The sequence below is a fragment of the Mugil cephalus genome, chromosome 21 (genome assembly GCF_022458985.1).
Source record: "Mugil cephalus isolate CIBA_MC_2020 chromosome 21, CIBA_Mcephalus_1.1, whole genome shotgun sequence".
NCBI classification, from domain to species: Eukaryota; Metazoa; Chordata; class Actinopteri; order Mugiliformes; family Mugilidae; genus Mugil; species Mugil cephalus.
Genome location: NC_061790.1, coordinates 17,762,262 through 17,779,030, shown reverse-complemented (window position 1 = coordinate 17,779,030; position 16,769 = coordinate 17,762,262). Strand labels below are relative to the sequence as shown.

Sequence of the window (16,769 nt, the reverse complement as noted above, 5' to 3'; positions counted from 1 at the left end):
ACATTACCGCTCCCAAATTAAATTAGTGGGTGTGTTTCATAACTTGACTCACTGATCTGCCTATTAACTAGATTACTAGAAGACTAAGAGGTGTAATGAACCTTATTTGCAGGATTCAGAAATATAGTGACCATACGATACATTGTTGATTATTACCTCTTCCTTGGCAATGTTTTAATCTTTGCCTCTAACAATGGAAATGGTAAACACAAAGTCGGTACAAACAGAAAGAAGAAGAAGGAGGAGCCGTATATAATAATATGAACCCTTTCAATGTCTTACGTATGTCAAAACGTGTAATTTTAGAACAGGCCTATCACAGCATCGACCAAAGTGACATGATGCAAAAGAATTATGGTTTGATGAGCAGAGATATCACACACGCACACACGTTAACATGTTAATGCTTTAAAAATAGAACAGTCATTGGGATACTCTGACCTGACAGAACACACATGCTTGTGTGTGAGCAGCAGAGCTAACCAGGCAGCTGCTGCTGCAAACTCAAGTTTTTCTTAGTCACTTAACCACCTCAACTGGCACATTTTTAGAGATTGCAGTGAAATAAAGTCTGACAGTCCACAGGGGGAATTTAGAATTATTTCTGAATTCTAATTTAATGTTCCGGGATTCTAAAACAGGGCCGGTAATTATACCACATGCTGCCAACTGCCTTTCCTCTACAGCACATCTGACTGTTCTGGAAGTGGCAAACAAATTATTCCAAAATGCTGTGACACTATGACAATGAAGGTGTCATAGACTTCAAACGTGGCGCTTCATGTTTTCAGGTGGTGGGTAATATACTCTTCACTTTGAAGTGGCTGACAGACATATCCCCTGCTTTTATAGTATTATGGTAAATCTCCTCTAGCAAACCTCTCAGCAAAAGCTATGCTTGCCTAATTGACTCTCTGGAAAAATTCCACTCTAACATCAGATTACATTTTGCCATGGGAACCACTCACGTCAGAGTACATGATGTTCTGAGACAAAATGTTGGCACCAATGTGCATTTTTTTTAGGGATTCCTTCTGACACAGCAGTAGGTGGAAGGAATGTGCAGTTACACATTTTTTGCACCTACTATTAAAAAAGGTTTCCATTCATATAAAACCTGAAGAAATATTTATGTAGACATGTACACCATGCAGATAAAGTAGCTATTGAGTTTTGCATGTACTTGCTTTGTATATTATATCCTCCCAGCGCAGAGCAAGCGTCAGTTCAGCATGTTTTGGATGCTGAACAAAGACCCATATAAAGGAATGTAAATCACAAACTGTCAGCCTATTTATATTTATGTCTAGTATTATTTAATGGAACCCGTTTAACAAAGTGCATCAGTCTGACAAAGTATTCCAGGAAGTTGACAACTGGTCTCTCTGTGTATGTCTGAATAGATAGATGGATAGATAGATACACAGATAGATAGATAAGCTGGGCCTGCGTGTCTAAGAAGTGCAGTAAACTGGTAACATCATCCTGACAAGAGCCTCTTCAGGAGCCCGAAGCCATTAAGGGGTAAACTACTTTTATTATCATTACACACTTTCATTATATCAGTTGTTGTTATCAATTTTACCTTTTACCTTTAAGTCAATTACAAAGGGGACTATGCTTTCTGAGAACAAACTTGACCTTTTTGTAGATCACAAAAGTTCTCAGTTCTCAGATTAAATAAAAAGTTCTCATTTAATTTCTAAACCAACTTTACAGTCTAATATTTTATATAGAATATATAGTATATATAGTACAATGCAGACTAACATAAATACAGTCTTGCCAATCTCATTGTGGCTTACATTTTGCATGCTCTGACGCTTCAGTTAAACTCAAGCCAAGCTTGTTAACAAAACTGGCATGACTAAACATCCTGCATCTCTATGTGTAAATAGAACTGGCACTTTCTGTTGTGCTGATAACATCAGGCATGACCACGTAGAGTAGGGGTTACACAAGTAGTATTGTAGAAAGTAATGCTTTGCAACAATGAAATCTATTCTTGACCTCAAAACATATGCTGAGAACAGACAGCTCAGGCGCTACATACTGTGCACAGGGGATATGTATAGCCTGTACAAAATGAGGCTGCAACTCATCACCATCAACTGCACTCCATAGCATGTTGTAAGATGATTCAGTGTGGCTAGGATAAAGTAAATAAATAAATGAAATGCAGTATCTCACTAAGAACTTCTCCATGTTCTACAATTAAAGATCCAATAACAATGAAATTCATCAACAAATTGTTGATTTGCAGCCTGTCTGCTGTCCTACCACAGGGCGTTTGTTGAAGTATTTAATTCACTGCTGTCCAGAGGAGTTAGACCATTCTCCTGCTAGCGTTAGCTCAGATGAGTGTGCACTGTAGTAATACTTTTGTTGTATTTCAGGACTGACTTGCATATTTTTGGGAGCCACTGGGCTCCCCACCTGTCTTCTAGGTCCCATGTTGTCCCATGTTGCTTTTGTCACTGACACTATGCGTAAAGCGTCATGGTACAGGAGTGAAGTCTGTGTGAACTTATTTTAAACCCACATCTGCACAATTCAGTGTTTTCTAAGCCTGTTTTCAGGTATGGCCTAAATACAAAAATACCCATGATAAAATCTGGAAATGAACAGTTTTAATGTTCAGTTCTTCTGCCTTTGCATGCTTTAAATAATTTCTGTCCAGTTTTAATATTGAATAATAAGACAGAGACGCATGTGTCATTGAAAGAGTATAATTTACATTCTGTAGTGTACATACATCCTGTTACCTAGCAGTTAGACTAGACCTAGATCTACATAGAGCTAGTTGTTTATATAGGCCTATAGTTATTGAAAACTGGTATCACCAGTCTGCGTCATCCAGTAAGAGCTCAAATTCCCACGTTGTTTACTTAAGTCTGTCCCGGCAGCACCACCATGTGGCTTTCTACAGTTACTTCAGAAGGAAAGTGACTTATTAATGCCAGCCACGAATGTGAGCTAACTAACTAACCATACTATGGAGAAAAAAATAATTTTCATTGTCTTCTTTATATTTCCACTCCCATTGTCTTCTTTATATTTCCACTCCTTCTGGAGAGAAACATTGATTTTCTGGTTTTGTTATAAGGTTAAACTTCTTCTGCTCTTTTTATATAAGATAATGTGAGTAAACATCCACTTAGTTACGTTATTTATTTATTTATTTATTATTTTAAAGATGTTCAGTTTATAGACCCCTTAGTTAGTTATTTTTGCATAGGTTACTCTCGACCAATGCTTTCAAAGTGAAAACAATAGTGAAAAATTAGACATAGGTCATTGCAAAATAATTCACACACCTTAAGCCAATGCTTAAAAATCTGAAGTCTTCCTGAGTAAATCTCAGGTTAGCTTATTCTGTTCTTCCTCACAGATACCCTCTGTTAAATTGAAAGGGAGTTGTTGCACCACCAGGTGCCATCGTGAGGTCTCTCCTCAGATGTTCTACATGGTACTGAACTTTGGCTCATAGTTGTGCTGATGTGCTTAAGGGGAATAGCTGCTCCTCAAGTTGCCTCTATGGCTGTATAAGAATATATCTGTATTTGGCTGGATTCATACCTTTAGAAAACTGTGACTAGTTTCTCTGTCCCCGCCACTGAAAAGACCCCTTAGTATGGTCCTACCAACCCCACCCTTCATTGCAGGGATGGAATTAGGACAGTGTCTTATCAGATAGTGCCTGGAGCTCAAATAATAAAAAAAAAAGAAAAGACTTCTTTAATTTTGCCACATGTGTACATGGTGGGTTCTCAACTGTTTGGGGCAATAGGGACATTAGGTCCTTATATTTTATTTACCAAAATATATTCAAAATATAGTCATGTAATATCATGGGGCTTCAATTTGAGGGCATACACATGGTGATTGGAGGACAGATACTGGAGAGTTTTCCCTCGAGCAAGTGACAATTAAATGACTGAACTTGAATGTGTTCTGGTAAACAGCTAAAACTACAAGAAGTGCATCGGTGTACAAAAGCTCCATGTGCTTGCTGTCTCCTCTTTACTTTACTGGCTCCTAGACACTGTCACCCTAATTTTCATTGTTGTGTTTGCAGTGCTTGTCATTGGTGTTGCTGTGTTTAAGGCAGATGTCATGGGTGTTGTATTTGCCATTTTTATAGTTGTGTTTTGCATTGTTGTGTCTGCCTTCCCTAGGTATTGTCATTCTCTTTAATTAATAACCAGTTTCGTGGCCCAACCGGGTAACTTGTGCCACATCTTTCCCCCCTGGCAGTGCAGTGATAAAAATCTTAAAACTTGCTCTGCTTTTCCAAAAATGTGAAGTTATTCCATTTACTCTGCACTTAGCCCTGCTGATGTCAGGCCTGGACAGTATGTGTCACCTGTAAACTCCCCAAATAGCTTACAGTGTAAACGTATATTATGTTTCGATGACAAAAATGGATGTAGTCTTCATGTGTTTGCTTTTTATTCACTCTTTGTGGTGTGGTGATAGAGACAGACAGACTACATATAGTTCAGTCTTGTATTATGTGTCAGATCTCAGTTACGTCACTTTTGACCTTGCATGCGAGTAGCTCTCACTGCTGCGTGTGGGGAATTCCTAAAACTGCTCTTGACGTGTTGAACAATAATCATGAACACGCTATGTAAATGGAATGGCCACATGCCTCAACAACGACATGTATTCACACTGGTACACATTTTTTATTTTTTGACTTCCTGGTAACACAGTATGAACATAACAGCTTGTCATTTGGAGCATCTGTGTTGTCCTTTATAGTGTTCACATACACAGATATAAATGTGTGTGTGTGTTTTCTACTTGCTTTCTAATGTAATAATGAAATGTTATTGTGTTTACTGTATTTTCTCTCTAGTCAGGATGGCTTTACCAAAGGCTGTAGGATACATGGTTTTTCTTCTGACTATGTGCTGCATTCAGGCGAATCAGGAAAATGGAGATTCTCTGAATGTCTTCACTGAGGTGAGAGGAAGAATTAATAATTAGTCTACTACTAGAGGTTGGAGTTTCATACCAAGAGAAACTGATAGGATTTGAACACTGAACATACTCATATCTTTTTTTAATCTGATGATTTTTCCAGGAATTAAAGGATACAAAAGAATCCCCCATTCATGCCAGACAAAAAAGAGCAAGTGAGTCACATTTTAATAGTATTTACAGATTATTACAACTATTAGCGAACTGATTTATTATTTCACATCTCATGTTTGAAGACGATGTTTGATCACTGGATTTCTACTTAGTTTTATTCCATTGCATTTGCCAATCACACACACACACACACACACACACACATATATAGTTTCTGTCATGTCAAGAGGTGAAACTTGGCGTTATCTGTTTCTTTCTTCTCTTACAAAGAAACATGTTTCCTATCCTGAGACCACCTCAAAGCCATTATTCACTAGAAGACACTTAGTCTTGTATGGATAGTTGGACCTTCAGCTGTGTAGATGGCGTCACAGTATTATTAAAATAATTTGTATTTTTATTATTTTTACAGTGACAATACTGACAACATCAGCTGCACCACCACACGGTATGAAACAAGAAATGTAAAGTATTGCGTGTAACCTTCTCATTAACAGTAGTGCTGCTGATATCCAAAACAGCTACCTCAGTACTCTGGGAAAACACATGTTTTCTTGTACTTATGAAAATCACTCCAAAATGAACAAATGATGAATATCCACTCAGCAGTGACAAGGAATGTAAACAAGTAGACTGCAAAATGCAAATGTTGTTTTTCATGTGAATATTGTTAATATTGTTTATGGAAGAGCATAACCTTACGTCACTGGTAAGGCCATGGCCCCTTATGGGTGACAACAAAGAAGATATTGCTGGGTTGTGTATTGTTCGTCGAACAACTTAAAAGATAAAACTCTGAGATCTTCTCTGCTCCCCTCAAGGGAGAGGAACAAAAAACAAATAAATGTATGTCTTCAGGCCATAAAATGGGTGGACAAAGATGGAAAGTGGGACCTTCACTGTTGATATGTGTGGCAAACACTTAATAAGGATGATGCTAACGTTAGCTAATGTCAGTCGTCAGAGTTGTTAGTTATAATGTTAAAAATTCAAAATTCATGTTAAAAAGTCAAAGTAGTGAATGTTGATGCTGTACTGAAATGACAGGAGGTAACGACAGAACACCGAGTTACGTTTCTGTACACATAATCTGTAAAGACTGAACTAAAGTATTTATCAATGAAGAAGAGTTTCTATTGATCCTAATGGTTTCTGATTGATTTGCAGCGGTGACCAACACAAACACAACACAAATGATGACAGCAATGACAAACACAACTACAACATCAAATACAACAACACAGATGATGTCTACCTTAAACACAACACCAGCGACAACCACCACATACACAACAATGCAAATGACAGCAACAGCATCAAATTCAGCAACTCCAGAGGCAACAGCAATGCTAACCACAGTAGCACCAATGATGACGACCCCAAACACAGCAATGCAAAACACAACTACAACATCAAATACAACAACACAGATGATGTCTACCTTAAACACAACACCAGCGACAACCACCACATACACAACAATGCAAATGACAGCAACAGCATCAAATTCAGCAACTCCAGAGGCAACAGCAACGCTAACCACAGTAGCACCAATGATGACGACCCCAAACACAGCAATGCAAAACACAACTACAACGTCAAATACAACAACACAGATGTTGTCTACCTTAAACACCACACCAGCGACAATCACCACATACACAACAATGCAAATGACAGCAACAGCATCAACAACTCCAGAGGCAACAGCAACGCTAACCACAGTAACACCAATGATGACGACCCCAAACACAGCAATTCAAAACACAACTACAACGTCAAATACAATAACACAGATGATGTCTACCTTAAACACCACACCAGTGACAACCACCACATACACAACAATGCAAATGACAGCAACAGCATCTGATTCAGCAACTCCAGAGGCAACAGCAACGCTAACCACAGTAGCACCAATGATGACGACCCCAAACACAGCAATGCAAAACACAACTACAACGTCAAATACAACAACACAGATGATGTCTACCTTAAACACAACACCAGCTACAACCACCACATACACAACGATGCAAATGACAGCAACAGCATCAAATTCAGCAACTGCAGAGGCAACAGCAATGCTAACCACAGTAACACCAATGATGACGACCCCAAACACAGCAATTCAAAACACAACTACAACGTCAAATACAACAGCACAGATGATGTCTACCTTAAACACCACACCAGCGACAATCATCACATACACAACAATGCAAATGATAGCAACAGCACCGAATTCAGCAACTTCAGAGGCAACAGCAACGCTAACCACAGTAGCACCAATGATGACGACCCCAAACACAGCAATGCAAAACACAACTACAATGTCAAATACAACAACAACAAAGACATCCACCTTAAACACAACAATGCCAATAACAACACAAGACACAACAACACCAGTGACTACAATGTCAGACATAACAACACCTTTAACAACAACAGTGGCGAACACACCAACCATAGAGGCAACGGAAGTGCCAACCACAACAACCCCTTTGGTGACCATAGCAGACACAACAATGCAAAACACAACTACAAAAATGGCAAATACAACACCCATGACATCTGCCTTAAACACAGCAACACCAATGACAAGCACTGCAAACACAACAATGAAAATTAGGGTGACAGTGTCAAACATAACAACACCAATAACAACAAAAATGACAAACTCAACAATACCAGTGGTGACCACCACAAACACAGCAACACAAATGACAACCACAACAAGTAATCCAGTGACAACAACTGCAAACACGCTCTTGACAACAGCAACACACATGACAACAGTATTGGCAACTACAGCACAAACAGCACAAACAAAGATTTCTGAAGTGAGGACCTTTACTCTTACCCTGAACATGGATTTCAAACCCTCATACAACAATCCAAGCAGTAAAGTTTTCCAAGACATTGATAAGTCAGTAAGTGTTAAGACTTTTTTTCTGTCTATATCACCCAGTGATGTCACAGTGTTGGTCCAATGAATGTGATTAATTCTGGCTTGATATGTTAATCTCTCAAATAGATTCAAAACCAGTGTAAGAAGCACATCTCAACTTTCCAGTCAGCGACTTTAATCTCATTTCAGTACGTACTTTTTTGAGAATTGCACCTCATAAAAATGATTTTTAATTAATATAAATAATATGTATTGTTGATATTGTGCATTCAAGGGACCAGGATGTAACATTTAGAATATACTGTATTTATGTTTTCATTGGTGGGTAATCATCTCGTACTACAAATCTTTCATATCTGCTTAGGGAGTTGGTCCTCGCATTTTTGCACTGAAGTGGCAACCGCCTTATTTTTTTTCCTACACACTTTGAAAGAGAAAACGTAACAGTGTTCTGTTGGTGACAACCTCACACTGAGCTTTTCAGTTAGTAAAAAGAGAAACCTGACGTGCTGCCTGTGCCAAGGCTCTTATTATGGAAATATCAGTTGGTAGATTGTCCAACTGAAAAATCTCTAATAGTTGGATAACCAGAACATTTTAAATACACACCTTTGATTCCCAGAGGAAGAATCCTAATGATCTTTTAGTTTCTTTGCATAGCACCAACAGTTTTCACTTCTTTTCTTTTTTTTGTAGGATTTGTAATGATTTTATTGGTAGATTGGCTTAAAATTTCCAGTTCCAGTTCCTTTAAATTTCCCAAAATCTTTTTTGAGAATCCTTTATTCTAGTAGTGCCATTCTTTTCTTTTTCAAATACTTATCTGTAATTGGAGGAATCTGTTTTGATCCTGTTATCCTTTCTAATGAGCCCGCTAATGGCCTGAGACCATACTGTAAAGGTGTGAACCTCCATGCACTCCAATCTATAGAACTTGAACAGCTTCTAGGACAAGTGGCAAAACATCTTAAAGAAACTCCTAGTCTAGTTGCAGCCGTTTAAGCTTGTTTTCATTTTGGATGAAAACCTGGATCACTTGCATGACTCAAAACCTTCACAGACATTTAGTCCATACGTTCATTTATCTTAATGACTTGATGAAAGTTCCTTTAATGACATTTGCATTTTTGCTGGGGAAATTCCCATTAAATATAGTTCATTCATTCATTCATTCATTCATTCATTCATTCATTCATTCACCTCTCAGGATTAAAATCTGTTTGTCTTACTGTGGCCCCTGGTTTATAATTCAGCAATGACTGGTGGTAAAACCATTGCTTTTTTCTAGATATTTGCTGTTTAGTGTCACGTAATTTCAGATTAAGATTAAGATTAAGATTACATCTGCAGAGTAGTAGAATTTTAACATATGAATCTTTTATGGCACCCCTGTTAGTATCAGGCTTTTGTGTACTTTGACCCAAACCTGACTTACTTGATATTGTGTTCTCACTCAGTTGTACTCAATAAAGTCTCCAACACAACCACCAAAACACTGGTCTAAACACTTTTTTATGTAACAAATAGAGATCAGCATCATGGTTCCAGGTCAGATGTAATGTGGTCATAATTTACTGACATTGTCACTGCTTTTTTGGATTTTTATTGGTATTCAATTGTGTATTACAGAAGCGGAAGCACCATTGCTACCTTTGCTGTCAGTGCTACATCCTTTCAAGAACCAGAAATTGCAGCACTTAAATCTGGATTATTTACAGAGTTGACTGGAAATTACTCTGTGATATTTGACAGTAAGGCAGGCATACATTCATGATTATTTTCATGTGTGTTTGTGTTGGATGGTTTTATGGTAATTGTCTGGCGTTCTTTTTCCATCCAGGTACAGCGTCCTTGACGTTTGCTCCAACAGAAATATTCTTTGAAAATAGTTTGACTGTAACGTGCGGCCCTCCACCAGCGGGGATTAATTTTGGGACAGAATGGACTGCTGAGTGGACACGTGATGGCAATCTCATACTTGAAGATAGTGACCACAGATTTTTGAGACAGAATGGATCAGCAACATTAACTGTGTCAAGATTTTTCAGGACTGACAGTGGTAAGATATAAATTGAATGTGGTGAATAGTGATATTTGACTTGGTTAAATGTAAAATTCTTGTTGACCTGCTTACAGTATTTAACTTCTAAAACAAAACATTATCACAGCATCTATTTTTAATCCTTACCAATGCAAAAGTATCTAACCATGGTAGAGAAATGATGACAGCATGAGTAAGTATGAGCAAGTAAACTGTTGGTAAACTAAAATGCTCTCTCATTAAGTGATTGTAACAATGAGATTTATTCTTGCTAGATAAAGTTTATATCTTCTCAAAATGCTCAAAATTATTCCAACTATTTCGGTAACAGTGTAGCTTATGGTGACCATTCATTTCTGCATCAGTCACTCACCCACTTATTCAATAGTCATGCTGTTGCTTTGGCAAAAGGGGCTTCATATGACTATGATGATCATTAATTCCAGGACTTTATGAATGTAAGCTGATACGGAAAGACAGTTCAGTGTTCCGAGAGAAATCCAGTGGACCCTTCACTTTCAGAGAGTCACCTGTAATCCAAGTGAAGCCACTCCAAGCAAATGTGAAGTGTGAGGATGGACGTGTACAAGTGGAGTGCTCTGTCAACAGTCCTTACAAGGTTCAGTTTCTGAACTTGTCAGATGAAAAAAACCAAACCATTACTCATTCGTTTCCGGCCCCTAATAACTGTACAACAAACCAGGAGAGGAAGCTCACTTGTCAATCAATTGATTATCCAGAATATAAAAAAGAAATAATACTGACATTTTCAAAAGATGGTGAGTGCTGACCCAAATATCAAAACATATTTAATACAATTCAAGTCCAGATATGTTTTCCTGTAACTATAAGCACTGACCTCAAAACCTCTTTCTTTCCCTCTAGAATTTGTGTGTTTGTTTGATAAAGAATTTGGAAATGCAACCGCAAGTTACAAGGCTGTTGCACCATGTGAACCAGACAAGGTGGGAGAGAAGACAGCAGTTTGTAAGGAAAATGGAAAATTTGAAGATCGCCAAGACAACTGCATCATTCCACTTGTTCAGGAGCTCTTTGTGCAGTCTCAGGTGATCTAGTTCTCCAGCTGTTTCTGTCACCAGATGATGGCGTTAGCTGGGGCCTTCCTGGTCGATGTTGGTTCTTCGGGGTTTCCTGGGGGTCTGTCGCATCCTGGTTGCTGTTCTGGGCTGGGGGCGGGGTCTGGTCGGGGGACTTCCTGAGTCCTGGGGGCCCTCGCCCCGTCTGTGGGTCCCATGGGCTGCTGTTGCGCCTTGGCCCTGCTGCCGGGGAATTGGCCCTCACTTGCCTGCCTCCTAAATTGCACTCACCTCACACTCCACCATACACTATGTCGCCCATTACAACCAAGGCTAGGTACACCACACACACCCATCCCAAGTTTTTAATGCACCTCAATTTAGGGGTCCACCCAGGATCGGTCAGGGTCAGGGCAGGCTGCAGGACAGTAGTGTGCTGCAGTCCTCTGACCCACCTGACCCTCCTGTTTGCCCCCTGTCTTAATGCACCACACCACATCCAGGGTCACAGGGTCACAGTGTAGGGGCTTGCTTCCTCATCAGGGACTGAGGAAGCACAGTAATAGGGACACTGTCACTTTTCATTATCCCTTTGCACGGCTTGGGGAGCCTGGTCCTCCGCTAGCAGGGGGATCTTGGACTGGCGGTCTGTGGCCCCACGGCGGTTGGTAGGGGTACCTACCTAGGTTCTCTGGTGTCCTCTTGGCCTGGCTTTGTCTCCTGGTGCTGCTTGGCAACAGGTTCATGGCGGCTCCCTTGGGTACCCGGTTGTTCCGGTATCGACTGGTTCGGGTGGTGGCTTGGTGCTTCCCCTCTCCCTTCGATGGGGGGCTGGGGTCTCTCCCTGGCGGGTGGGGGTTCCCTCTTCCCGTGGTCTCCCTGGCCTGGGTGCGCCAGGGGCATGGGGCCGGCACCTTGGCCCCCCTGCTCGGATGGCCCGTCCCTGGTTGGGCGCTGGGCCGGTGCCCGTCTGCGGGGGCTTTGCTGGGCTCCTGGGGGAGTCCTCTCGGCTGGAGAGGTGTCCATGGCTGCCCTGCGGGCGTGGGGTGGGGTCTTTGGGGGGGGTGCTGGCGGCGGTGGGTGGACGGGCTGCGGTGACTGGGGGGTGTGGGGGGTATGGAGGGCTGCTCTGGCCTGCACCGACTTGTGCTCGCTTGGTCGCTAGGGGAATGCCCACATGCATGTGTGTTGTCACCTGCCAGCCCGTGCTGGATCACATCAAAAAGAATTGATGAGTCCCGGCTATTAAGGGCTGGATTATTGTTTTCACTCTATCACTACGTGCCCTATGGCAGACTTCTCTCCTTCCATTGGGACACCCTTACCCCCCCTGGACTCTCTCATCTCTCCAGAGATGACTATACCCAGTCATACTTGAGTGAGGTGACTTGGGAAGCACAGAACCCTGCACTCCACTAGTTCCTACTAGCACCACATGTATCTCCTCCACTGTCCATCCTTCTACATCTTTTCTTTCCTTTGTTCCCCCCCTTTATTCACTGAGGTGTAGCACTGCCCTCCCTGCCACACAAGCTCACTACACTCAATAAAGATCAACAGGACAGTTCTCAGGGAGGGCTGGTGATGGTCACACTCACGCACTGAAGTAATAAAGCTTTCAGCTGCAAGAATATAACTGCATCAACCTCATATAATGTTGACACCCTGTGGTGTTCAAGTATGCAGACAAATGCAGACAAATGAAAAAAAAAAAAAAAAAAAAGCTGGGGCCTTCCTTCAGTCAAATGACAAAACAGTTCCCAGGATGTCTTATGCTTAGTGTATTATTATTAGTGTAAAACGAATAAGTAAATGACAAGACAAATTGAGCAAAAATGATTACATGTTTTGTTAACCCCTAGGTGGAAAAGAAAGGAATATGTACCACATTTTGTTCTTCAGGCCCGTTAGTTTGATCAATGACAGTCTGGTTGCAAATTAACCGGATTGTTCATTTTGATAGACTGTCCTACTGTTTTATTTTTTAATCTGCTATGCAGTCTGACCGGGCCATGGGTGGGCAAATAAGCGGAAATCTTTTGCTTATGTTGTCTTCTGGTGGTTAGTAGTGATATTTCTTCTTGACTTGAACAGCAAAAACGAATTGTTTACTTTGACAGTTTATAGTTAGCCCCATGTGAATTTGACTATTGAATGTCACCCTATCGATCACTGCAGCAACTGCCCTCTTTGAGTTAACATGCAAACATATTTTTTTCTCTACAAATTTCACAGTCCCTTAATAGTAATTCACTGCCAGAATTCTTGGATGAGCTCAGCAACATCACTGTCAGTGTCACTCAGAACGTGGCTGAATCTCCTGCAACCATCAGGTCCATTGTTCAAATACTCAGAAACGTAGCCAACGCATCATTATCATTAACTATCTCTATAAGCAGAACTTCAATGGAGGTAAGTGACTTAGTCTGTTTGGATTAAATGTTGTAACTAGTAAATGTTTCTAGATTTAATACTTTATTTTCTTTCTATTTAGGATGTGCTGTTAACTGTAGGTGTTCTCACAACAGATGGGGCCAGAGAGTCATGGAACTTTCTGAACACCAGAACCATGTCATCAACAAATAACGACTCCACCGCTGAAAGTGTCAGCTCATTGTTGTTGCAGTCTCTTGAGAATATAACATTAGGCCTTACCAATGGCACTTTTGACATTTATACTCCTTCTATTATCTTGAACAAAACTGTATTCACAAATATTTCCAGTCCTGACTTCAATTCTTCAGTTAAGATACACATACCAGAGTCTGATGGAGGAAATAAGTCAATCACTGTTATAACTTTCCTCTCAATGGATAATGTACTCCCTGCAAGAGACGAAGGCAATTCATCCCTCAACATTATCAATGGAAGGGTTGTACTTGTTCAGTCCAATGGCACCATCAATAATATCTCACTCTCATTTGATGTCATACACAACACTCTTGACAATCCTAAATGTGTTTTCTGGAACTTCAGTTTCTTTGATGGTCTTGGAGGATGGGATGACCAGGGCTGTGAGTTGGTATCCAGTGTCAAAGGAATAGTCACCTGCAACTGCAACCATCTGACCTCCTTCTCTATCCTTATGTCACCCAGTGGTTTCATTAACCCTGTCCTGGACTATATAACCTACATTGGAGTTGGCATATCCATCGGCTCCTTGGTCATATGTCTCATCGTTGAAGCTGCCATATGGAGACAAATAAGAAAAAACAACACGTCTTACCTGCGTCATGTTTCCATTGTTAACATTGCAGTGTCTCTTCTGATTGCAGACATTTGGTTTATCATCGGAGCAGTCATTTCAGAGGCAGTGGAAACAAACACCCTAGAATGCACTGCAGCTACATTTTTTATCCATTTTTTCTACTTATCCCTCTTCTTCTGGATGTTAGCATCAGGTCTGCTGTTGCTCTACCGCACCGTCACTGTCTTTGAAGGGGGTTTGTCTGAAACATCTATGTTGGCTATTGGGTTCTCTCTAGGATATGGGGCACCCATCATCATTGCAACCATTACTATAGCTGTAACTGCACCCAAAAATGAATACGTCCAAAGTACTGGGTCCTGCTGGCTCAACTGGGATGAATCAAAGGCTCTACTGGCATTTGTGATACCTGTGCTGTCAATAGTGCTTATAAACCTCTTAATCATTGCTGTGGTGATATATAAGATTGTGAGAAGGGTGGGGATTGATGCTGCACAAACAGCTGAGAGTCATGTTGTTGTGGTCATTGCCAGGAGTTTGACTGTGCTCACACCGTTTTTTGGATTCACTTGGGCTCTGGGAGTTGGAACATTAGCCATCCCAAACAACAGAGGAATCCATATTGCATTTGCATTGTCCAACTCACTGCAGGTACAAATTCAGTATTTACTAATGAAATAATCTATATAATAGATTTGGATCAATCAAATAATGTAGGTAGTACAAATAGTGAGCTAGTCTGTTACGACTGAACCCTTCATAGTTGACTTTACTCTGTGTTTCTTTATAAAGGGTTTCTTCATATTGGTGTTTGGAACACTTTTGGACAAAAAGGTATGTACGTCTCATCTTAATTAAAGAGTAAATCCACTCTTTAATATGCTAATAAATGGACTGTGATCAAAGTAGGATTGTAGTGTTTTCATACCGTGCTGCTACTGACTAACTAGTGGTGTAAGGTTAGCGGGAAGGTTTTGGGTCCCAGAGTCAAAAGACATTGTTGGGTTAATGGGTGATTCTAAATTCTGACCATAGGTGTGCATGTTAGTGTGACTAGTTGGAATGGTTGTTTGTCCGTGTTAGGCTTGGTCTATACTTTTGCAAGGTATCTTGTGGCCATTAAAGGCATTCATACCTGTGTGCTGGGTATTAATGTTCTGGAGGTACAATGGACACAGTGCCGCTGTCAACTATAAATTAGGCTTTAGCCCTGTGATGGACTGGCAGCCTGTCTGTGGTGTACCTTACCTCTCACCCGACACCTGGAACCGCAACCCTTTAGAGGATAAAGGAATAAATCTACCATGGTTTGCTCAGGATAAGCGTATACCTTCAGAAGCCAGTTCATGGTTTATCACTGTCAACGTCACTGCATTAAGAAAATAAGCTGCTACCAATTCACAGCTTTGACTTTTACCATTTCCACTAAACATATTTGCTGAGTTGTGTAGCAGTCTATTGACTTCTGAGTCTTAACTTTTCAGGTGTGGTCAGAATTAGCAGTAATGTCACAAACTGTCAAAAGTGGCACGAGGGTAAGAACAGTTTTCTCAAACTCAATTTTTATTGGTTGCTTTTCAAATATTGTTGTGGCTCATGTGGTTTCCCATACTCTTGTTTTAGAGCACCAGTGCTGGATTCTCTCCAAGTGGACCGCAATTTTTGTGGTACTGGAGACGAAGAAGAGGTATTGCTGTAAAAATCATTCCATTCAAATAGTAACACAATGGTGATCAAGCTCAAGATACATATATGGGCACAGTTAAGGCATGCGGTTCTATCGTCCAGCAGTTATCTTTTTGCCAAAAAGACCAGGCAGAGCTTGTCGCCAAATAGAACAGATATTTGCAGCTGCCATTTTAACAAAAAAATAAGACTGAATTTCAAAATGCTAAGACAAAAGTTTGTATTAGGTTTGCTAGAGTCTTATAAATCAGTTGGTCAAACACAATCCAACAGTTTGATCCTGACTGAAATCAATTCTAGCATTGGAAACACTACCTACAGTATCTTGTTTTGGTAATGTTTCTGCTGTTTTATTGTTTTGACACAGAATGAGTCTTATTGTTTTCTTGCTGGTTTTCAGATGGGTACGAAGTTTCATCTGGTCCATCATCCAGTGACTCTCTCTCTTTCATCAACACATAATATCTGGAGACAGCTCTGGTCAGTCGGAATAACAACTAACTCAGCACCCAGACAATTAGCATTAAGTTAGTTAGTTGCTAGTTATTACTATTTTGTTATTAGTATTAATTTCTGGTGTCATTATTATTATTTCATCTAAAAAGTCAGGTTTGGCTTTTGAACAAATTTGGAACAAATTAACAAAGTAGCATGTCGGTTGAAAGTTGTATGTGGTCCAAACAACAGTCATGACAACGCAGTCCTTTGTTGTACACACTAGCAAAATGTTTAGTATGGTGGGGTTTTTTTGTATAATATTGTATTTGCCCTTTGCAACAT

The 16,769-nt window shown here is 40.3% G+C and overlaps 1 protein-coding gene across 1 annotated transcript; it reads left to right on the top strand.

Annotated features, from left to right (window-relative positions):
* The first annotated feature begins 5,820 nt into the window (after positions 1-5,820).
* LOC124999472 (adhesion G-protein coupled receptor F1-like) lies at positions 5,821-16,769 on the top strand. The gene is made up of 10 exons (XM_047574387.1): positions 5,821-5,834; positions 6,271-6,926; positions 6,993-7,385; positions 10,944-11,125; positions 13,331-13,507; positions 13,590-14,954; positions 15,096-15,137; positions 15,788-15,838; positions 15,927-15,990; positions 16,390-16,769. The coding sequence occupies exons 1-10, from the start codon at positions 5,821-5,823 to the stop codon at positions 16,449-16,451; spliced, it is 3,006 nt and encodes a 1,001-aa protein (XP_047430343.1). The 3' UTR covers positions 16,452-16,769.

Excerpts from the sequence above, each read along its gene's own strand:
- LOC124999472 (XM_047574387.1), top strand. Across the intron at positions 6,927-6,992 it reads CTACCTTAAACACCACACCA|GCAACAGCAACGCTAACCAC; the intron begins GTGACAACCACC and ends GCAACTCCAGAG. Across the intron at positions 15,138-15,787 it reads GAACACTTTTGGACAAAAAG|GTGTGGTCAGAATTAGCAGT; the intron begins GTATGTACGTCT and ends TTAACTTTTCAG.